General features: G+C 35.0%; 1 protein-coding gene across 5 annotated transcripts in view; it reads right to left on the bottom strand.

Moving 5' to 3' along the window:
* anks1b (ankyrin repeat and sterile alpha motif domain containing 1B) overlaps positions 1–24,339 on the bottom strand; it is a 312,589-nt gene that overhangs the window by 171,117 nt on the left and 117,133 nt on the right. For all 5 annotated transcript variants that reach the window (XM_056455663.1, XM_056455662.1, XM_056455665.1 and 2 more), the window contains 2 exons: positions 18,668–18,818; positions 4,829–4,965 (listed from right to left, as the gene is read on the bottom strand). In XM_056455663.1, the coding sequence (XP_056311638.1) occupies positions 4,829–4,965; positions 18,668–18,818 (288 nt within the window). The remainder of the gene's footprint in view (positions 1–4,828; positions 4,966–18,667; positions 18,819–24,339) is intronic.

The raw sequence follows: 24,339 nt of genomic DNA, 5'->3' as shown, positions 1-24,339 counted from the left end.
TGCGATTCAGAAGTGACCAGCATTTCAGATGTAGATTAATTTCTCTAGTCTGAACAGTTTCTTAAGCACATTCTGTCATCACCACTGCTGCATACGATGAAGACCTGAGGAAAAGCAGGAATTAAAGTTCTAAATGTCAATGAATCTTGATCAATAATATAGTACAGTCCTAAGGTCAAATGAGTCACTGTTTCTTATAGTAAATGTTGTAAATTCTATCTTTCTTTTCTGTATTTCTTTATTTGGTAACATTTTAGTTTAGGTCACAATTAACGATATTAACAAACAAATAACTAACACTAGAGTGCAGTTATGTTTCCATCCACAGATGCGAAATAGACATGCATAAAACTGGAATGTCTCATAAAACATTTGTCACCTAATAAGTCAAAGAGAACAAAATCGTCACTTTCTGATAAATTACCGACAAATATCTAAAAGAAAAAACGCAATTGGCTGTGATAGGAGAAGCCTGAGGTCTTTTCTTTTAATAATAAATTGTGCCTCAGAAGTCAAATGCAATGAACGCGCGGTGGCTTTTGAAAGCGTAAGATCGCAGGGTTCAATGCTAAGGACTTTTTCTAAGTTAATAGCTATTTCTTAGCCATGTATTTAAAATAATGTGTCAAAAGCCAAACATAACTGTATACATACACTTTTTATTTAGCATAACCTTTTTTTTAAATACAACTGAAATGATAAAAAATTACAGTTGTGATGTAACTATGTATACTGTTGTAACTCTATAATATATATATATATATATATATATATATATATATATATATATTTAATTTTTTATAAGCGAAAAAGTGCACTTTAATATTGACACCCACAAACATAGTCACCAAATATAAATCAGAGAGGTAAGCCTTTCTCATACATAGCCTCATTTCAGTTGTCAAGTTTTGTAAAAATCTATCTATTAAATCAATTAATCTATTAAAAAACGTTGCCTACAGAATTATGCATTATAGGCTTAAATTATAGAGAGAAATAACAGATGAAGCGAGACTGCAGTCAGATCCTGAAGCAGATCAATGTTGATCTTTCAAGGTGTCAGTGCATAAATGAACAAAACAATACGTCTAATGCAAAATACTAAAGATTAAAATATGGGAAAATGATAAGATGGTTATTTCTGTCAATTTTCCTAAAGAATAAACAGCACTCGGTAATAGTTCAGCATGCTTTTACCTTCGTATTCGTCATGAAATGCACATTTGCTGGTAGGAATGACATATAGCCGCATATATGGCTATTACACAACCATAATATACTGTGATAGAGCCTAGTATGTTGGATTTCTTACTACAATCGATCCACTCCATTTGATTTGGCGCAGATCCGAGCGAGATTGCGAGATTCACATATGCCAAACGAACTGCGCTAACTGGGCAAAAAAAAAACAGGTTCAGAAACAAATGTCTTGGTGTGAAAAACCGTGTATCTGCATGCAATTGACAAACAGTCACAGCTAAATGAAACTTTAGTGACAAGGCAGCACAGGCCCCATCGGGCCAGTAACGTTCCTGTCTGTCAAGAGCGTCTCGCACGCTGGCCCCAAGCCATCGGGCAGTCCTTATTGTCGAGCCCTGGATCGCTCTTTGGGAGCACAGACGCTTGACAGTTCTGGGAGCTAATAATACAGACAACATTTCAGATAGTTTACAATGTGGTCAGTCCACTGGTTTATCCATTAAAACCATTATGTCTTTTTGTTATCACATGATCAATTAAGACAAAATTACATGACTTTATTGATTAGCATGCTCAAATATATTCGATAAATGTGTTTCCATTGCAGTTTTTCGCTCTGTTTTCTTAATGGATTGTGAACAGATTATGTTAAGAGTAACTGAGCTTAGCCTGATAGCATCTATATTTTTTCACATCACAACTTATTGCATCTATTCGCATTGGGTTGAATCCAATCAACTCGAAATTAAATTTTACTGCATCATGATGGGGTGAATTGAATCAAAACATATAGCAGCTGCAGTAGGTGCTTCATATGTATCTTTAATGTATAATTGCATTGGCCTCAATTCTGACATGCACATCCTTATTACAAACATACTGTATGCATTTCCCAAGCTTTAGATATTTCTGCAAACAGCATCTGGAAATAAATAATGCTTGATCTTTTTTTTTTTCCAGAACTCACTTAACTCATTTTCTGGTCCCAGTTGGCATTACTTATTCAATAACCACTTGCAATCCAGTTTAATCAGGCCCTATCTGCGCTGAAATAGTACTGGAGTGAGTCTAATTTGTGAAGGTCAGCACTATTTTCCTGGGGCAATTTAACACATGGAAAGCAGGAGAAAAATAAAACAGTAGTTTAAAATATGGTTTTATAGCAATGGAGGTTGAAGAATAAGTGAAGAACATTATAAATCAAGCAAATATAATCTCAAAAAGTCTGCTGTTAAAGATAGTCAGATAGTGATAGCTCGCTGTATCTTCCAAATCTTTCTAACACATTCAGAATTGCAAGACAGACAACTGCACTGCAGAACATGAATATTAATATTAATGTTGTTTAGAGATTTGCATAATTTGTAAATGTACTATGAAATTTTCAAAATGTGTCATAATTAATTGCAAGTGTTATAGTTACATAACAAACTCATTTAATTATTTTTAATCATAAATATACAATGAAAGAATCAAATCTTACAATGTTTTGTGAGAATTACCCTTTGATTTGATGGCTTACTTTGCTGGATACAGCAAACAACTTCAAAATGAACGTGTTAAACAAGATAAATAGTGATGCCTAATTTCATTAAAAGTGTATGATTAATTATGATTAATAAAAATGAATCTATTGATTCACTAATATAAAACCCTAATTCAATTAAAAAGTCAAATTAGAACAATTAATTATGAACATCATATGAAATATCATATCATCATATGATTCAGTAGTTAATGTATTTCTGTCATGAACACTCTCAGGATTTAGCATGGTAATGAATATGTATATGGCAATGCTGTATTTGATCGTGGCGGTATAGATCTGCTACGCTGCTGCTGTTGAGCAAGTAATAAGACCTGCTACTGCCAGTGTATACACAAACATGCCGTCTGAGAATATAACACATTGATGAAGACATAATATACATGTAACCCCCATTGCATCTAAACATAGGTAGTCTTTGAAAATGCAACACAGCTTAAACAGCGTAGAATGACGCAGTGCTTTTAAATTGAAGAGGAGCAAGCTCATTGGCTGCCAAGACGGCAGCAATCTCCTGCGCCATGTGGTTAATGAATTAGGTGACCTATCAGCCTGTGCGTGCATAGTTACATGGCAAAAATTTCACATTCTAACATGTAATAATAAACAATACTTACAGAGAATTTATTAATCATTGTTTAACATTCACTAACGCATTATCATGGTTTCCGTTACATTAATTCTCCATAATTCATCCCACCATGGCTATATTACAGCTTCTCATTCAAAACAGTCGTGGTTTTTTTAATAGCGGGTTATAATCGCACCAAAACGTATTAAAAGGTAAATGAATTATAACAGAACAAACTTTTCTGTAACCGTAGTAGTGCTGTGCGTTATTTGTTAAACCCTTTAAGGTGACATGCTGACTGACTGACTGAGTCCAGCAAACATGACGTAGCTTTCAGTCAAGATGAACACAGTTTCCATAATTATACTTTATAGATTAAGGTCTATGGCTCTGCATACAATGACATTATCTTGCTGGAGAATATGGCCGTTTCACATTACTTTAGGAAGCATCAATGCTGTTCTGTAGGTCTATTGGAGACATTCAGAAATATTCCAAGCAAATCTAATAAATGTTAGAGACAAACTTGTTACATAAACACACTAAATCACACTTCAGTAGTGTTTATATGAGAGTGCACAAGAAAACCAGCCCTTAAGCAGCGTATATTTATAGGCTTGCAAGAAGTTTTGTGCACGAACAGAGAAAATCTGCAAGCAAGCAAAGAGATTCGCATGCTTGCATTACATAAACGTGATCTCGACCTGTAATACTGCTCTCACGACATTTGTCATTGAAATAACGCCATAGGTAGTTGGTAGATCTGTGTAAAAGGCCTGCCACCACAGCTGGAAAAAATCCTAGAGGAAACACTGATTATTAAAATCTAAATGAATGTTTGTTAACACTGGTTAATGCACTTTGATTTAACATAAACTAACAATGAACAACTTAATCTCTATTAACTAACATTAACAAAGATGATACTCTAAAAATGTATTGTTCATTGTTTATTCACGTTAGTAATTGCATTAACTTACATTAACTAATACAACCTTATTGTAAAGTGTTACCATCTTTGGATTAGTGTGCTTCCTATATTATGACTCTATAATAAATCCCACTAAGTTTGATCCAGCATCGAACGCAATTACTCTCATCCACTTTAAAAGCCTGCCTTTATTCTTCAGACTCTTTTTGGGAACACTAGCGCTTGATATTACTATACTGTAACTGATGATAATCAAACAAAAAACCCTCAAGTTTGAAGAAGGAGTGAAAATGAGGGTGGCTTGGGACAATTGCATATCAAAGCATGAAGAAAATCCGCCCGTGGGGCATGTGCATATTTATAATAGCCGTATAATTAAGATGAAGGATGCTCAGTATCTCAGCGTAGATGTAAGACAGAGCTGCTCAGTGTGTGTATGCATGTGTGTGTGTATAGGACTCCCACACACAGATGCTGCAATAGTTACAGCCAGACTATGTTTTATCTAACAGAGCACCATTAACCTTGAGTGCAGAAGCACATAATAAGATTGTACGTGAATGTGTGTGTGTGTGTGTACCTGCGGGCGAATGACTCTTTCGATGTTCCTGAGGGCTGTATCAGGTGAAGGAGGCGAGCAGTCAGGAGTCAGGCCTGTAGAGTCGTCTCCATGGTTACCTCGCTCTGCATCGCTGACCGACACATGTGAGAAGTGGCCTTCAGAGAGACAAAACACAAAGGAATGGGCTGAAATTAAAGCCGCTGGATTCAGAACATCGAATACAATGAGCTTGAGGTGACTTCTAGGATGGAATCGGTGCAATGAATGTAGATTGAAATGAAAAGGATCATTTGAAAGTCATCAGACTAAAGTGCTACTTATGTCTGGTGCAGCTGAGAAATGAAAGGGAAATAAGTTAAACCATGCAGAAATATATTGAATGCACATTCAGCAATAACCAGAAACGGACCCTGTGTCTGCAACAGCAGTGAAATGGTTGAACATTAAGCTTGTAATTTACATCCTTCGCACCATGTTAATGATGCATTGGCCAATGTCTGATGCAGATCACATCATCTTTGTACTGTATGTGTGTGTGTGGATTTAGGTGTTAGGCTTGTGATTTTTATTCTTATTGAACTGTTCTGTTGATTTCATAAACAGTTTTATTTGCATTTTTATAAGTGTAACCCCGTGCCAGCCTGAATTAATAAAATTTCTTTGGGTAGGCACTAGGACCCAAATGGAAGCTGCTTGGGAGCTATGTATAGTGCAGAAAAAGGATTAACAAAGCAGTTAATGAATTAAGCTGTGCATGATTGGTGGCTGTCACAGAGTCTTCTAGTCTTGTGTTAATCAAAGATCCTGACCATATTTTATATATAATGCTATCTAAAATTGTCTTACACATATTATGCATATATGATTTAAAATAAAAGTCATTTGCTGAAATTTATAAGATTGGAGTTAGCATGATTTATTTATTTATTACTATTATTTTAAGAGACATTTTATATAATAAGACTGGGTTGTTGACATTTTAAATGATTCAGACTGAAACTTGTCTTCAGTCTTGGTGGAAAGGGGGCTGTAGGGGGGGGGGGGGGGGTGGCGGGTTGTTAATGACCATTTAGTGATGTTTCCTTCTATGTGGATACATTTCCAGTTGTATACCTAGACTTCGATGGATTTTTACCAAGACAGGCCCACCACAGATTGATCAGACGTGGGTGTGTGTCACTAGATCATATGACTCCCCATGTAGTATCCTTTATTCTCAACCATAGTTCTTTACAGAGACTGTGACAAGTTCTTTGACATGTTTATTCAATTTAATTACTTAACCAAAAATGACTAAAAACGATATCTGCAATGTTAAATGAGGTTTTGACTAATAAATGTTGTTATAATTGCTCAATCACTCAAAAAAAGCCACAACAAATATTAAGAATGCTTTCAACATTGCTAATAACAAAAAAACAAAATGTTCCAAATTAGCATATTCAAATGATATCGAGACACTGAAGACTTTTGGTTGACATTGTTTGGAGATGTACCATGGTAGTTTTTGGAATACAAAAAAAATACAAGGGTGTGTGAGTATGATTATTATTCTAAAGCATGGTAAAGTGTTGGGAAAGCTACTTGTAAAATGTAGTGAGCTACGCTATTAGTTACTCTGCCTTAAATGTACCCTAACTACACTAAAAGCTTTAGTTTTTTTTTTCTTTTCATTTTTAAATCGAAGCAACTTCAATTCAAGTCAGGTCTGTCTTAGTGATCAATAAAACTGCCAATGAAACATAGCATAATTGTTAAATTCAGTTATTTACTGCATTTAATTCCAAACAGAAACAAATTTTACTAGACAGCAAGAACAAACAATTGAAGAAATCCTCTGTTACACATTTAAAACACTATAGTAATTTATAGTAAACGGAAATATAAAATAATAATAATAATAATAATAATAATAATAATAATAATAATAATAATAATAATAATACACTTTATTTTTATATAGCGGCTTTAAAAGCAGCATCTCAAGGCACTTTACAGACATAAAATGTGCAGTAGTAAAAGATACAGGGATGAATGCAAAAAAAGTTATACTAAAAAAATTAAAACACAAAATAATAATAATAATAATAATAATAATAATAATAATAATAATAATAATAATAATAATAATAGATCCACAAATCAGATAAAAATCAAATAAAAGCTACCTTAAAAATTAAGTTTAAGTTTGAGTATTAAGTATTATTACTACAAACAATAGTTGTTGTACTGCAACTATAAAAGTACCACAACAAATTAATTCAATAACTTCCCTATAATATTTTAAATGCTGTATTTATATTAAAATACTATTTTTTTTTCAAGTAAAAGCACTAGGGCACATTTGCAGAACAAACAGTGAATGAATTTGAAACCAATTCAACTCTAACAAGAGCACAGCGTCAGAATTTCATCATCTTTCAATCAAGCAAGTTTCTCATTTCAGCCCAATGATTGATTGGTCAACTCGCCAAAAAGTTTGTTTTCAACCACCATAAAACACAAAGAAGGAGAATTCGCCATTCTTGCTATCATATGGATTTGCTTTCATCAGCCAGACACTGGCTTTACAGCTCTGTGAATAGCGGTGGTGTCACTTAATGATCCATAGGTAAATGTAGCTTGTGTGGATGCTACTGTGCTACTTGCTTAAAATAATAGCTTTGCTACTGAAAAGCTATTTGATATAGAAAGTAGCATTACTGCCCAACACTGGCATGGTATCTATCAGAGATCCATAAAAAAAAATCAATTATTATTATTAATATTAGTAACAAGGTCTCATCCATCGGATATCAATACAACACTGTGTCTTTCGGTTTCAAGTCACATAATCCAAAAATAGCACATGTACAGTATATACATTGACACACTGCAGTGTAGGAGTGGGATGGCATTCTCATCTGAGCAGATTTCCCCAGAGTGAGATTCCTTTCTGTGAATGAGGGATGAAACAGAGGAAAAGAGTAAGAAAGGGAGCAGAACGAGGTGAAGGGTGGGTTACATCTGACTCCTCCGCCAAATTACTGAGAGAAACCCTTTCCATCAATCACACTGCTGTTCAGAAACGGTAACTCCATCCCTTTAGGTGCATTCTCTGTTTCTCTGGATCTGCATCAAGAAATGCGGAAAACAGTATGGGATGATTATGTTAGATCTAAATGAGTGACTACCAAGTGAGTCAATAAGCCCTACAGCATCCGTCCTGACAAATTCAGAGATGAAGCCAAGCTGCATACATTTCTTCAACACCCTCCTTTCCTCCTGTTTTGCAGATCTGTTGACTGCCAACAAAAAGGCAGGAGATGAGTAACAAGATTCGCCATAGTCAAAACACTGGAGACTTAAAGCGAGAAGCATCATTTATAGCATGTGTGCCATTGGTGCAGGTAAACAAGCAGGTAATTGGGTAATACAACTAATCAAATCCAAGCAGCATGTGGATATGTTTACACAGTTACACAGCAGGGATGAAATAGTAAAAAAATGTGAGATAAATCATCACTTTAAGGCAGTGGTTCCCAAAGTGGGGGTCACAGGACAATGAGGGAAAATCAAATTCATTTTATTAAAGAGCCCCTATTAGGGTTTTTTTGAAAATGACCTTCCTGCAGTGTGTAACACAGCTCTAAGTGAAGTCAAATATTCAGCTAAGGCTTAAATCTGAAAGTCCACCGTGTTTAAAACTATTGATTCATCTATAAAAGAGTCGACTCATAGTGGTTCAACTAAATTGCTGTGGGAACGACTCTTTAGCCATGCCGGCATAATGTCGATTCGGAACTTAAGACCCGCCCAATTGTTGCGTGCACAGATCCAGGAAAATTTAAAATTGGTGTGTGTGCTCTGTTGCATGCAAGATTTGTATATTTATAACCACCTCAAAGAATTTTGGGGGTCGCAAGTCACTGGCATTGTTGTCACGAGATTGGATTTTTCTTAATGCACCTAGCTGCATTGGTGAAAGAACAACCACATTTCAAAATAAAATAAAATAAAATAAAATAAAATAAAATAAAATAAAATAAAATAAAATAAAATAAAATAAAATAAAATAAAATAAAATAAAATAAAATAAAATAAAACAAAAAATAAAATAAAATAAAATAAAATAAAATAAAATAAAATAAAATAAAATAAAATAAAATAAAATAAAATAAAATAAATACTAAAATCATCAGCTTCACCCTGTGCAGAAAAGTACTAAATTAGATTTAAAAAATTTTTAGGCAATTAACAAAAAACTATCAATTATTTATTGATAATATGAGTTTTTATCTCACAATTCTGACTTTATTTATAGATATTTGGGAGATTAAAACACAAAAAGATACTAACTAATACTAACTAAATTTAGTCAAACTAAATGTAATACTGAGTTCCCCATAGTGTTCCAGCACAACATCAGACAAATATAAACAATTACTAAAACATAATCCTGTGTTGTTCATGTATCACAACCGAAGCAGGACAAACACTCTGAGTAACATGGTGAATATTTGTTTTAGAATGTGTTGTATAGCATCTGAATGACAGAGTGTTAGCTAGCTAAGGACAATGAATTCATTTTTAAAGTTAAAGTGTAGTTAAACTGTCTGCCTAATGTCGTTAAAGTCATTTAAACAAACCTTCTATAATCACAGACCAAGCTTGATCTGAAATAAAAGCATGTTTCACAAAAAATAAATAAATACCTGAAGCTTAATGATAAGACACTTTCTTCGCTAAATATAACAGACCTTACCTTACTGATATAAAAATACACTAGCAAGCATATGTCAGGCTTATACTCTTGACATTAGCAGTATATAATTACATAATAAAATGATATTCTGTATTCACAGCGAACACTCAGCCAACTAATGAATTACAGAAATACCAATCAGTCGGTTGGGTCCACACGGGCATACACTTCTATACGCGGCTCATTTCTCCCTCACACTGATCTGTGTCATGAATACTGACGAGCTCCGTTCCTCTGCTATGCAAATGACGGTGGAATATTCATGAACTGCTAAACTGAGGAGAGCTAATAATTGAAACAAAATGGCAGACTGGATTGCGCTTACATGTGTTATATTTGTAGTTTCTTTGTTGATGCTTGATACTACAGGTGTTGAGTAGAATTTTTGCCTGTTTTATGGGTTACGCTTTTGGATTGTCTCTGATGCTGTTTTTGCTGAATTTCGACCTGTGTTTCGATGACCATTCTTTAATAAATCTGCGTTAGAATTTGGCCCTGTTCGCAAACCCCTTCATCGCAACAAGAAAATCCTCTTTGAAAATTTTGAGATTTTTTTGTTTGGGGGGCTTTTCCTTGCATGTTTTTGTCTAATGTAAAGAAAAAATCAAAATAAACACTTTTAACTGTTTCTTTTAATGCATTATAAATTAATGTCTCTAGATTTTAAGTGCGATGCATATTTGTAAAGGCTGTTTTTACATTTTTTTTCTCTTTAAATCTCCATTTCAGCAGCACTTTCCAACTTTGTTTTTATTCATACCTGTGTTCTGAAGGCTTTTATTAAGGGATACAGTTACAATTGGAATTATTAGCCCCCCTAAATTATTACCCTACCTGTTAATTTTTCCCCCAATTTTGTTTAACAAAGAGGAGATTTTTTTCAACATATTTCTAAACACAATAGTTTTAATAACTCATCTTTAATAACTGATTTATTTTATCTTTGCCATGATGACAGTAAATAATATTTGACTAGATATTTTTCAAGACATTTCTATACAGCTTAAAGTGACATGTAAAGGCTTAACTAGGTTAATTAGGTTAACTAGGCAGGTTAGGGTAATTAGGCAAGTCATTGTATAACGATGGTTTGTTCTGTAGACTATCGAAAAAATATATAGCTGAAAGGGGCTAATAATTTTGACCTTATAAAAAGTAAAGTAAAGAAATAATTAAAAAAGAAAAAAATCAAAGGTGGTTTAATAATTCTGACTGCAACTGTATGTTGATATTGTATATAATATGGCAGATGATATGGAAAATTGTATTTTACAAAAGTGGCAAAAAAGTATTACTGGGTTTTCAAAGTGGTTTCTGAATAATGGAGGGATAAAAAGAGATTATATTATGTCAAATATATAAATAAATACATTTGAGCTAGGCTTCATTCAATGTTAAAATTTTTGTGCTAGAAATCTATGCAAATAATTAATATTTTGCTTAATAATATACACATTTTATTCTACAAAAGTTTCAAAAATGTAACTGACTTTTGGAGTGATAAAAAAAGATTCCAAAACCACCTATTTATAAACTTTACTTTAATAAATAAATTAATTAATTAATTATTAGAATAGAAATTTAAACTAGGGTTCGTGCAGTGTTAATATTTTTGCTAAAAATATGCAAATAAGTGCATATTTTACTAAATAATGCCTACTTTGCATACTTAAACTACATTTTAGGCTTGAAGAATCTAACTAAGGATCTGAGAATCCTTGTGGCAAACTTATGTGTGTGTTGCTTCAAGAAAGCAGCTATTCATTTGTGTTGTGATTTATTTTCATTTGTTTATATTCATTTACTATTCAATTAATTATTTTATTCAATTACATGATCATTAGTCATTTATATAATTATCAATATATCATATGATTGATTATTAGTTAATAAATAGTTTATTATTTGTCATTTGACTTTATTACTACTATTTTCCAATAATTATTTCTTTATTATTATTTCCTTTTTTCCATATTGTTATAATCTTATGACGATGTGGATTCAAGCAACACTTTATTTCAAGAATAAGAGAATATCTCCAATTCAAGGTCAATCTTAGGCAACTAAGATTATTCACTAAACTCTGCTCTTTCTTTATCATCATTAGTTCGCCTCCTGCTTCTGATCTTCTCTGGCTTTCCCAGTCAACTCCTATTCACTTGTTAAGTGGTGACATACAGTATGGAATATTGTTTCTGGGTCCAAACCGTTACTCATTTGAATTGAGAAAATATTTATTTAAGACCACTTTTTAGTCAAATCACACATTGAAGTGAATTTTATGCAAAATCATAGTGTACACAACAGTCTCTGGACTTATTGCATCAACAATATTTTAACATTTTATAAAAGATAAATCACTTTCTGACCATCGCATATTAGGTATGTATTTAAATATATATATATATATATATCGATCGTGATTATCAAAAGTATTAAATCGCTTTGCAAAAGTTTATTATTACTATTTGTTGAATCTCCCCATACAGTTTGATAGAGCAATTGGACTCGGAAGCCGCTTCGCATGACATCACACTTAACAAACTGTTATTGATAGGAGATTGTTAATTTAGTTAAATACAGGTTAACATGTTTGGGTATTAAGCGGCTCTGCTGGCTTGTTGTCTGGATACCCAAAGAAACAGACTTTTTCTGACAGGATCTGGCATTCGGGGCTAGATCTAATTAACTGGCATGGAGAGTGTGATCTACCAGGCTACACTAATACAAAAAAGTTTGCAATTCTTAATGCAATCAATCAAACTTTGGAAATATGGTAAAAACAAGTTTTTGACCTTATTCTCTTGCAGTTCTTTAAAACAATGTTCTGGGATGGATCAAAAACACTCGTGCAAGATCATATGAGAAACAGAGCTTCTCACAGAGCTGGTAGGGAAGAGTGTGACTCTGTCGAAAGCGCTCGCAGCTGTTTTTGCGATAACAGCGGGCGGCTCTGTGACTGCGGTAGGAAGCTCACTGGGGCTTGACCCTGTTGGTAATGGGCAGGAAAGCGGGGATGAACTCGACTTGTGTTTTACTCTTTCAGCCATTAGCCATTAACCTCTCTTGAGCTGTGGTACTGCAGGAGAAATGAGGCATGCAGCAGCTCTGGGAACATTGAGAGTCTTCAGTCACAGATGCTGAAAGATTAGCAGGTCATTACTCCAACTGCACACTAATATGGAGATGCAGATATTATTACAGTTTATGAGGTTTTAGGTGGAGAAACTTGATTGGTGATTTGAATGAATGAAAATACGTATATATGTTCCTAATTTACCCACCACAATGGTTAAAAACTAATGCATTTATGAGGGAAAAAGTAAATAAATAATAATTTTGTAATAATGAGAAATATATTTACTCTATTTTTAGTACATTAATGAATGCAATAAAATAAAATAGAGATATAATATAATAAAGATTCATTCAATCTTGTATTCACATAGAACAAAATAAATGCATTAAATAAATCTAATAAATAAAAAACATAAATAAGAAAAACATATAATAAAGCAAAATAAAATATCATAACAATAAAAGAAATACATTTTGACAATTATGTAGACTATTTTTATAATACAAATATATATTTATATCTGTTGAATACTGTATTTGTCTTCAGTTACCCCGCTATAATAATATAAACATAGATTAATAAAATATAATAAAATAAAATAATGAATAAAGCACAATATATAAACTACATTTATGCTTGTTTATGCTCATTTTCATCTATAAAGCGCAGCAAAGCATTAAAATTTGATAAAATAAACAGATAATAAATAATAATCGGATTTTATTATTATTTATATTGCATTTATGCTCTTTGTCTTTCTGCATACCACCATACAGACCAGTAACTGCCAAGATTTTTCAACAAATGCTAAAAAGATATGATCTGCTAAAGTATAGAAATGGTGGAGTAGAGCGAACTGGACACAGCTGTACTAATTTGAGGCCACAAGGAGAAAACACAGCAGTTTTACATTTAGCTCATCACATGTGACCATAATTGAACATGACTAACTCACTTAAGTTAAAAAGAATGGAGGAAAAAAATGGGGGAGGACAGTCAGAAGATTTTGAAATAAACAGGAAAAGACACACCAAAGCAGCTGCAACAGGACTTATGCTGAGCTGTGGGCTCCACTCTTTCACCCTAAATCCTGTTTTTGACAAGCTGTCACTTAATAAATCCGCAGCAAATCCCCTCTGTCTGACCGGGAAACACAACACAATATTACTGCAAACACGTACTGACTGGAAAAGGTTATCAAGATTACTCTTAAAGGACTAATTAGCAACATACTGGATTCAATAATTTGTCAAGAGTCATAAAATTAGAGTTTTCATTTTAAAACCACATTGCACATTGCTATTCTTCGGCTTGTTATTAACATTTCACAACTCTTCTGTTGGTTGCAAGTCACTATTTACAAGTCATGGTTAACATACAGTACCGGATATACACAAGAGAGATCTATTATAGATAGTCTCCAATCTTTTAGTAAGTTTCTCTTATATTACTGCAGCAGCAGCATAATTATTATAAATATATTAACACATTAAATATCAAGAAATATACACAAAATATCTTCTAATATTTAAACAAAACTTTAAATTATAAAAATGATTATCCATAAAATGTCATTTATTTGCAGTGAACACATGGCAACCACAAAGCTATAGAACACAGATCAGAACAATGTGGGCAAATAGATAAAACGCATTCAAAAAAAATGTTGCACTGCAAATGTCATAGAAAAGTGTATCTCCAATAATAGAAGGGAATATTAAAAGTGTTAGTGTTTATTGCAGATGTAATAATATCTTAATGCTATTTAAACTAGTGCTAGTGTTTTCTGCTGATTTAATAATATCTAAAATAAAAGCTAATTGAAGAAATGTTTAAAGTAAAATGATATCGTAGCAAAAAATGTGTTGGACATACTGTAGGATAGGGGACTTACAAATACATGTTTCTTTTTGCTTAGATTTAACCTAAAACAATAAATGAAAGAACACATAAGAGCTTTAAAAACACAAAATTACTTTTTTGCACTGAATATACTGAACATGCTGTAACGGAATGTTAAATAAGTTGTGAATTTGAGCCTTAATCAAGTAGAGAAACTTTCTGTTGTACCGTTCTTACGGTATATTTAAGTTTTTGTGTGTTTTTTTGAGTGTTGTGTGATTATTTTAGGGCAACAGTTTCCTCACATTAAAAGCTATTGGTCAGGCCACGATTCAGCAAAAATCTGAATAAACAAATCGCTTATAAACCATCATCCAGCATGCTATAGAGCTGAACAGTGCGGTAGCTTTACTTTATATCCAAAGAAAAGTAGGATCTCTAAAGATGTAAAGAAATCTGTGTTTTGAAACTAATGAAGACAGCAGAAGTCAATGATTTAGTTTAATAGTTTCAAAGTATATTAAATGTTTATTAAAATAAAAAATATTGTGTTCAATGGAGAAAAAGGTTGTTGTATTTTACCCAGATATTTAAAAATAGAACATATTTTAGAGCAGTAATCACAATATGGTGAAACTGTGATATTTTTCTCCAAGGTTATCATACTGTCAGAATCTTACAGCGGGCCATGCCTATTTGATGACTACTTAAATCACATTCAGCCTCTCTATTCAGTAATGAACTCATCCTCACGGTGATGTGCAAGCATCTCTATTTATTTTGGGATGTACCGGTGTGAGTGTTTTGATTGGTCGTGTGCTTTCCTGCGGCACAAAACTGCAGTGTTGACTATAATCAGGCAGAGAATAGACTCCTGTAAGCTGCGATTTCATGCTTGTGGAGATGCCGAAGGGCCAAAAATAGAGCTCAAAATCCACATTCAAGCAAGCACGCGCTCAAACACAGCGTTAAAGTACAGTATCACGTGAAATATTTTCAGTGAAACACGCACTCAAATGAAGTGACTGCGCTGCTCTGTTAATAGAGCGGTCTTGGAGATAAACAGTGACTGCATCAGGTGTGAATCACTGGCCTACAGGCAAACACGGCTCACTGCGTCTACATGTAAACCTGCAGGTGACTCACCAAGCTCTCTGGGTAAGGATAAAGCTGTAGTTTCCAGGACAACCTTAACCCGTAGTGCAGGAAAGATGCCAGAGAAAAGAGCTGCGGCAGTAGATGCCCCACAACTACACTCACATACCTGAACACTAGGAGGAGGCGCATAGAGAACTAATGACCTGTGATTGTCCAATAATCAATATATAATATATATATATATATATATATATATATATAATATATATATATAATGAATTATTGATCTCTGTAATTTATATAAAGGAAATACTAAGAGAAACAGAGAGAAAACAGAGTTTACCCCTAAAACCTGCTGTAAAATATTTAAAAATGAAATCAATTGTCGTCCGACTAAGTCGTCCATTTTGTTTAACTGCTATTTGGACATCAATGTAAGAGAGAGGGGCGGATAACAACTGATAAATATTTACAAACCTGTATATTAGGGCTGCATGATATTGGAAAAATCTGATACTGTGATATTTTATTTTTCTGCGATAAATATTGCGATATAAAATGATGTCTTTCTGGGGAGTCAGTATTTAGGTACAGAAATTGAACTACAGCAATGCAAAAATTAGCTTTTCTTACTTTGCATTGTCTAACTTCTAGTCCAAACAATAAAAAAATCTTAGAGCAAGTAAACATATTGTTTTGTTTTCAACGTCAGAGGAAATGAGTAAAAATTAAGAGCTTTTCCTTAAAACAAGCTAGACTATCTGCTATTGGGGTAAGTGAAATAATCTTGTTTTTGTAATGTAGACATCTGAACTAGAAACAAGACTAAATTCTAATATCAATTTAGTAATTCTAAAATGTTTTTTTTTTGCATAAATCAAATAAATTCCATATAAATACAGTGATTAAACACAATTCTGTACCTCCTGGTCAACTATAATTAAAACTCAACATTGCATATCTTTGCGATGTGACTATTGTGGATGCGCACATTGTGATATCGATGCTAAAACGATATATTGTGCAGCCCTACTGTATATAGAAGGTCTAGCTGTAGTGTGGTAGCGATACTGTCACATGATGCAGATCGCACACCAGATAAAAAGCGTGTATGTATATTGACAACTCAAGGCTTTGTATATATACCAGACGAGCACATTCAATTCATGAATCCTATAATGTTTTTGAATGTAAAACTAAGCAGAGGGTGCTCTGTTGTGTGGCAAGAATTTAAACAGTGTCCTGTCCGCCCAAAATGTGCAGGAAATCTGAGGCAATTCCTACACAAAAAAAATTGCGGCAAAGATCACAGAGATCACAATTCTGGAGAGTCGGAATAAAGGTATCGGTGACAATTAAAGAAAAAGTTTGTTACCGAAATAAAATAAAACATGTAAAAAAAACAACAATCAAATAAAAAGTTGCCAAGAAAATATGAAACCACTTTGCAAAAAGATTTCATTAGTTAATGTTGTTTAATGCATTAAATAATTTTAGTAAGCAATGAGCAATAAGTTTGTTAATAGTACATCTAAAGCTTCATTAGGGTAGAATGTTGGGCCATGGGGCGGCACAGTGGCTCTGTGGTTAGCACTGTCACCTCACAGCAGTTGGCATTTCTGTGTGGAGTTTACATGTTGGCGTGGGTTTCCTCCTGGTGCTCTGGCTGCCCCCACAATCCAAAAACGAATATGAATTGCATGTGAACTGGATTAACTAAATTGGCCATAGTGAATGACTGTGTGTGTGAATGCGAGAGTGTATGGGTGTTTCCCAGTGCTGGAAGGGCATCCGCTGTGTAAAACATATGCCGAAATAGTTGGAGGTTCATTCTAATGTGGCGACTCCAGATAAATGAGAGAGACTAAGCCGATAAATAAGAGACTAGCCGAAAAAAAAACGAATGAATGAATGTTGGGCCATTTTTTTATACAATCTTATTACTCAGCTGTCTGGAGGGGAATACTTGATTCTCTTTGTTCAGTGGTTTCATTCAAAAGTATGTTATTCCTACATAACAACCTCAGAAACTAATAACACAGGCTCATCCCAGTACTTCAAATCAATCATAAATGTTTGAATGCACATTTACTAAGATTAATAAATAAGATTAACAAACGTTTTCACAATATTTTTCATCATTAGTTTGTTAACTTATTTAGTTAAATAATGCTAATAAATGAAACATTACTGTAGAGTGCTACTGGAATATTTCATTTAGCTCAAACTTGATATACTAGAACAACTAACAGTAAACAGATAATTAAAAACTATTAAAATAATATGAAGGGTGACACTGTGTTATAGTGGGTAGAACGATCGCCTCACAGCAGGGAGGTCGCTGGTTCGAGCCCTGGCTGGGCCACTTGGCATTTCTGTGCATAGTTTGCATGTTCTCACCGTGTTCGCATGGGTTTCCTCCGGGTTCTGGTTTCCACCCCAGTTCAAAGACATGCTATATGCTACATTTGTATATATATGTATGAATATATATATATATATATATATATATATATATATATATATATATATAAAAGAATAAACTAAATTGATCGTAGAGTATGTGTGTGAATGAGTGTGTATGTTTCCAGTACTGGGTTTCAGCATGGAAAGGCATCTGCTGCGTAAAAAACATATGCTCTATAAGTTGGTAGTTCATTCAGCTGTGGCGACCCCCTGAGTAATAAAGGAACTAAGCTGAAGGAAAATGAATGAATGAATATGTGAAAATAATACTGTACATATTGTACTGATTTTATCCATTGTGCATAGAGTGTACTGTGTGCTGAATATTTATAATGTGTTTTAATATAATTATTACATTTAATTAATATTTTTATTAGATTTTATATATTTATGAACATTATAATCCAAAATCCTGCTCATTTAAACTAAATGAATTGCTTGTTTGGAAGTAAATTGAAGAATTGGAAAATTGAAATCTAAAATGAGATTTTCGGTTGACTTCCTGTGGTGTAAACAGTAAGTTTTCTCCAATAGGTGCCAACGATGAGTTAGTGAGCAGATTATTTACATTAGCTTCCTATTGATTGACTTGTTTTTTTTCTTCCTCCATCGATTTGCAGTTACTAACCATTGCGAGGACAGGCGTTGTGAAGGTTGATATCCAGAGAGCAGGGTTTGCGTGTGACAGCTGTAGCCACTGACTCGTAAGGGTTGTCCTCATCCTCTGGTAAAAACACATCCAGTGATGGAGAATGGGCAATTTCACCACATCGCTTGTCCTGCAAACAGACAACATACCAGAAAATAGAGTCATAACAGATAAATATATAGGTAACATATAAGCACATCACATAAAAGGCAATAGACGCAATAAAAGAGTGGGGAAAAAAAACAATCTGTATCCAACTGAGAGTTCTTCCCCACGTAGACAAACAATTTCATCTCAGACGCAGAATGACAAGGATAAACACACACCCATGACACCCTGCTCCATCATCTTCAGTGAAACATTGCCATCACCTCCCGCTGCCTGTTTGTCTTTATGGGTGCGACGCGGCAGGTGTGTGAGGGCAACCATCTCTCAAAGTAAACACTGTGCAGGCCAAGCTGCCCTCATTGTCATCGCACTTATTTCCCATGAACCCCATCGATTTTTTTCTCAGACGACTATTACTCTAGCCGTCAGTCCCAAATCCTGCATCACACAGAAAGCTTTAGACACATTCATCATGTACCGGGCACAAGGGCAGGGCCATTCATCACATGGGATTGAAAGAAAGACCTTTGTCTGTGTTTTTCGACTGATGTGTTTATGATGCAGCCATTTATTTAATTCCTTATGGACATTCAGGATCAAGTCTTGGATTAGAGTCAATTAAATGGCTCTTTCGATTCTTACAAACAGGCACTACTGAGTATGTATGTGTTTGTGTGTGTGTGTGTGTGTGTGTGTGTGTGTGTGTGTGGCCTGGACCATAAACGTGTCAATAAGTGTCAATTTTTGGAAACTGAGAGTGCTTAGCATTGCACATTTGCATGTTTTGATATGTGTACAGTAGGGAATTTACAAAAGAAATAATAATGCAAATTTCTAATCAGCCAATCACATGGCAGCAACTCAATGCATTTATGCATGTAGACATGGTCAACAAGATCTGCTGCAGTCCAAACCAAGCATCACAATGGGGAAGAAACATGCTTTAAGTGACTTTGAATGTGGCTTGGATGTTGGTGCCAGATGGGTTGGTCTGAGTATTTCAGAAACTGCTGATTTACTGAGCCCTACTTCTGATCTACTTCTTGTTTCATGTAATATTTAAGTACACATGGTAAATAAAAAAATGCATGTTCATATTTATTACAGCATATACAAAATGTGTGACAATCTATGAAGTTAGCAAATACTGTATTGCTAGAGTGCAAAAAGTGTTACTAGAGTGGTCTAGTTAGATTCCATGATATTTCTAGTGTTGTTTGTCTATGCAGAATAATTTCAGCTATTTCTTAAGTAATTTAAGTTATTTTTTGGTGTTATTGACTGCTTAGGAACTTGGATAGTTGCTAGGGTCTTGCTAGGTATTTATGAATGCATTGTTTAGTTATTGTGAGATATGCCATCTTGTACAGAAGTAAGTACCATAATGCTAGATATAGTCAGTTGCGATAGTTTTGTCTTTGTTCACTATGGTGCTACTATGTGCTTACTAAGGCACTAGTAGATGAATGTGAGTGCAGAAGTTTTCCCCATAATGCTAGGGAGTCTCTTATGCCAGAATGTTACAGCTGGCCTTTTTATACTATCTGAAGAAAGTGCGAGTGGTCCAAAATGTCATTCCTATAATTCTAGGGTGTTCTGGGTGGTTGCTTGCTGGTAAAAGTCAAAAAGTCAACCCATAAGAGGAGTGTAAAGTTTAAAACTTACTGTCAGGAATGTATTTTAGCAAAACTTTATCTCATGTTCTATCGATTCAGTCTTTGTAAAAGTTCTCCTTTACTCCCGCTCACTCTAATGATCATTTCCCCATCTCTCTCTATTTGAGCCACACTGAATGAACACAGGCCCTCCAGAGATGCAGACATCAACAGAAAGGTGGAAAGAGAGAAAGAGAGTGAGGTTAAAGCCAAGAACTTACTTTTGGACTTTGTATGTCAGTTTTAATAGCACAGTGAGGCGGGACAGAAGAGATGGGCACACGCCGAGGAAAATACTCTGAGAGCAGGAAGGAGGGGAAATGGACAGGCTTTGAATCAGTGGTTTCCTGCGTTTTACACTACTGTAGCATGCTCGAAACCACCCACTGCCTGAGGAAAAAAGCTACAGCAATGTTGAGCACGGCAATTAGCCTTTACTGGAGACATTTACATTGATGGTGCGATATGACTTACATTTTTTTGCCATCCTAAAGCAAAAATGTGAACTAAATAACTAAATATGAATTCATATACTGTATCTAATGACAGTTATGTTTTAATGACAACATTGTTTTGTGTTGTGAGTTTTAGTGACATTCCATAGGTTTCCATTGCTTTATACAGAACAAACTGTATTTTATATTGCTCGACCACAACCCAACACCTAACCCTACCCCTTACAGGAAACTGTATAGTTTTAGTTTCTGAAAAAACCCATTCATAAGCCTTTTGAAAAATGGGGACATCAGCATGTCCTCACAATTCACAATTCCCTTGTAATACATGTTATATCATTGTCATTATACACATTAGAGTCCTGATACATCACAAAAACACAGATACACACACACTTATGATGAAAATAGTTCATTACCTCTTAATCTCTTGCAGATCTTGATTTCTTGACTGTGAATGAGAACTCAACCCTTCAGCGTACAAACAATTGACCCTATTGCGCCTAAATGTCCGACCACACTACAACTCTTGTTCTCTTTCTCTATCTCTCTCTGACTACAGAGACAGGAACTTATTTTTTTCCCTGCAAAGGAAGACTATAAAACAAACAGAAGCCGTCCAGGTCAGTAATTAGTGTGCTACAGTTGCTGGACTCGGATCCAAAGAGGAAATCTCCACGGACGGCCCTCAGTCACGTCTGCAATTTTCATGTGACTGGGGGCCTGACAGACTTCACAGCCGGCTTAACTCTCGTCCTTTCTCCCTTACGCATGTTCTTCTTTCATCAGCTTTGTTTGCTTTGCTTTTCTTCAAATGTACCCCGAGTTCTGTCACTTCAGCTTCTTCTCTCAGTTGATACAGTATCTGATCTGAATGGCCAGTGTCATTTCCTGTGCTTTTTTCTAATCTGAGCTCTGCATATTTTGGAGGAGGGCCCCGCTGCATAAATGGACCCTCAGAGACCTTCTCAGAACAGATAGAGGGATTGATATAAAGCGAGAGAGGGAAGATAACTTTGGTCATGTGCTTTAGAGGAGGGCTTTTGCATGCTGAGATGATACCGGCGGGGGGAAGGAAGTCACAGAAGTTCACTGATACAGACCTCTGGCTTACACAATTTTGCTGCAATATGCTTCACGCTGAGGCTTCGTTATGAACTGAACAGACAATAAGTGAAGAAACTACAAATAAATAACATCAGCGAGATAAAGTAGCCTGTTTAGGACAGTCATTTTCGCACTAAAAGACTTCCAGCTAAAATAATCTCATTCCGCCTGAAAAATAACAGAGTAACTACTATAGATGAGAGAGAAAGAACACACAAAAAAGGAAATAAAGGGAAATAAGAGGGGGGGGGGGAGCAAATTGAAGTAAAAAAAAAAAAAAACTGTGGAAGTTGTTTCCAATTTTTATCCAACTTTTCCTATTAGACACCTTTACGGATTTAGCACCTGCTCTCGATGTAACTATGAACTCTGTGATGTGCTTTTTAAATCCATAAGGATAAGGGTACATCTGCAGGTCAAACATAAATTGCTGAGAGGACTATGAAGGCTCTGTTTAGGCAGTGAATGCAGTCAGCATCCAACATGAAAAATGATTTTAATCACAGTTTTGAGGGTTGAATTTTGAGTTAAAAATAAGTCTATACTGTCGCTTTTTTATAGCATGTTTGTGGCAGAGAGCATACACTATTATGTAGCATCATACATTAAGTCTCTCGGTAAAACACTACCTGTCAAAAGACCCACCAAAATGACAAGATCCATCATTATTTTGTTCCTTTTTTTTTGATTTCATGAAACAATGTGTTGGGTACTAGCATCATGGAAATAAAAGAAAAAAAGCTAAAAGCTTGGCATTTAGCAGACGCAGTTAAAGCACTACTAAATTTAGAATGATGTCTAGATGGTTTCAAAGTTAAAAGAAGTGGGATGAAAATAATAAACTTCATTATATACAGATTATTCATTCATTCATTTTCTTTTCAGCTTAGTGCCTTTATTAATCTGGGGTCGCCACAGCAGAGTGAACCGCCAACTTATCCAGCATATGTTTTACACAGAGGATAACCTTCCAGCTGCAACTCATCACTGGTAAACCTCCATACACACTCATTCACACACATTACACTACGGTCAATTTTAGAATACCCAATTCACCTATACCACATGTCTTTGGACTGAGGGGGAAATCGAAAGCACCCGGAGGAACCCCACGCAAACACGGGGCGAACATGCAAACTCCACACAGAAATGCCAACTGACCCAGCCGAGGTATATACAGATTAAAAGTATATAATTATGGCAAAACAAGCCATCTGGATCGTTTTTTTCCTCTTAAGGTACTTTAGAAGTATACTTTTTTATAATTATTTATAATAATTTTTGGCAAAACATCTGACAAATATTAATTCTGCATGAAAGAACAATGACATAAATTACAATAAAATGGCGAAATAAACCATATGAATGCTTCAGTCAAGGCCTGTAGACCTTTCCCAATCCATCCTTCCTCTCTCTCTCCAACTTCGCTTCCTGTCTACATACTGTCCTATCATAACAAAAGGCAAAATGCCAAAAAATAAATAAATAATACAATTAAAAATAAATAAATAAATAAATACCTAGAACTAGGGTAATAGGAACAATAGTGCAATCTCTAACCTGACCTAACAAAAATCGGTCATGTGCAGGATGAATCATGAGTAGTGTAACCCACCGGTCCCGATAACTCCCATCCCTAACGAGCCCCCACGTGTAACCAGCCGTCCCATTTTGAGCTGGGATCGAACTGTCAATTCTTCGCATAGGAGTCAGTTGCTCTAACAAGGAAGCTAAAGACCATGGCCTCTAGCATCTGTCACTAGAGCACCATTAGAGGTCAGAGAAGTGAGGTTTACCTGCATAGCACTTCGCTAGCTGGCCTCCGTTACACTCACCCCCCCTAAACCTCACTCCCATCCCAGACAAGCCCCCATGTGTAACCCACCGGTCCTACTGCACCCATCCCATTCTGAGCTGGGATCGAACCGGAGATTCTTTGCATGGGAATTAGTTGCTCTTAGAAGGAAGCTAAAGACCATGGCCTCTAGCATCTGTCGCTAGAGCACCTTTAGAGGTCAGAGGAGTGAGGTTTACCTGCATAACACTTCGCTAGCTGGCCTCCCTTACAACAGTTTAATGCATTTTTTTCAGAGGAGAAATTTGTAAACTTTTAGTAAGAAAACTAAAAAAAAAAAAAACAAGAGAGTGATGAGAGAGTGACAGACTAGACAAGCAAAAAGCAGGGGACAAAACTAAGCAAGTCAACCACACACACACACACACACACTGAGAACAGAATGTCCACAAAGAGCCAGTAGGAAGACCGGAGGCATTTTGAGCTCTCAGTCCTCCCGAGAAGTTTCTTGCGCAAACCGTCACCGCCTTA

The sequence above is a fragment of the Danio aesculapii genome, chromosome 4 (genome assembly GCF_903798145.1).
Source record: "Danio aesculapii chromosome 4, fDanAes4.1, whole genome shotgun sequence".
NCBI lineage: Eukaryota > Metazoa > Chordata > Actinopteri > Cypriniformes > Danionidae > Danio > Danio aesculapii.
The sequence above is the reverse complement of the archived record's forward strand: the minus strand, read 5'-3'. Positions and strand labels throughout refer to the sequence as shown.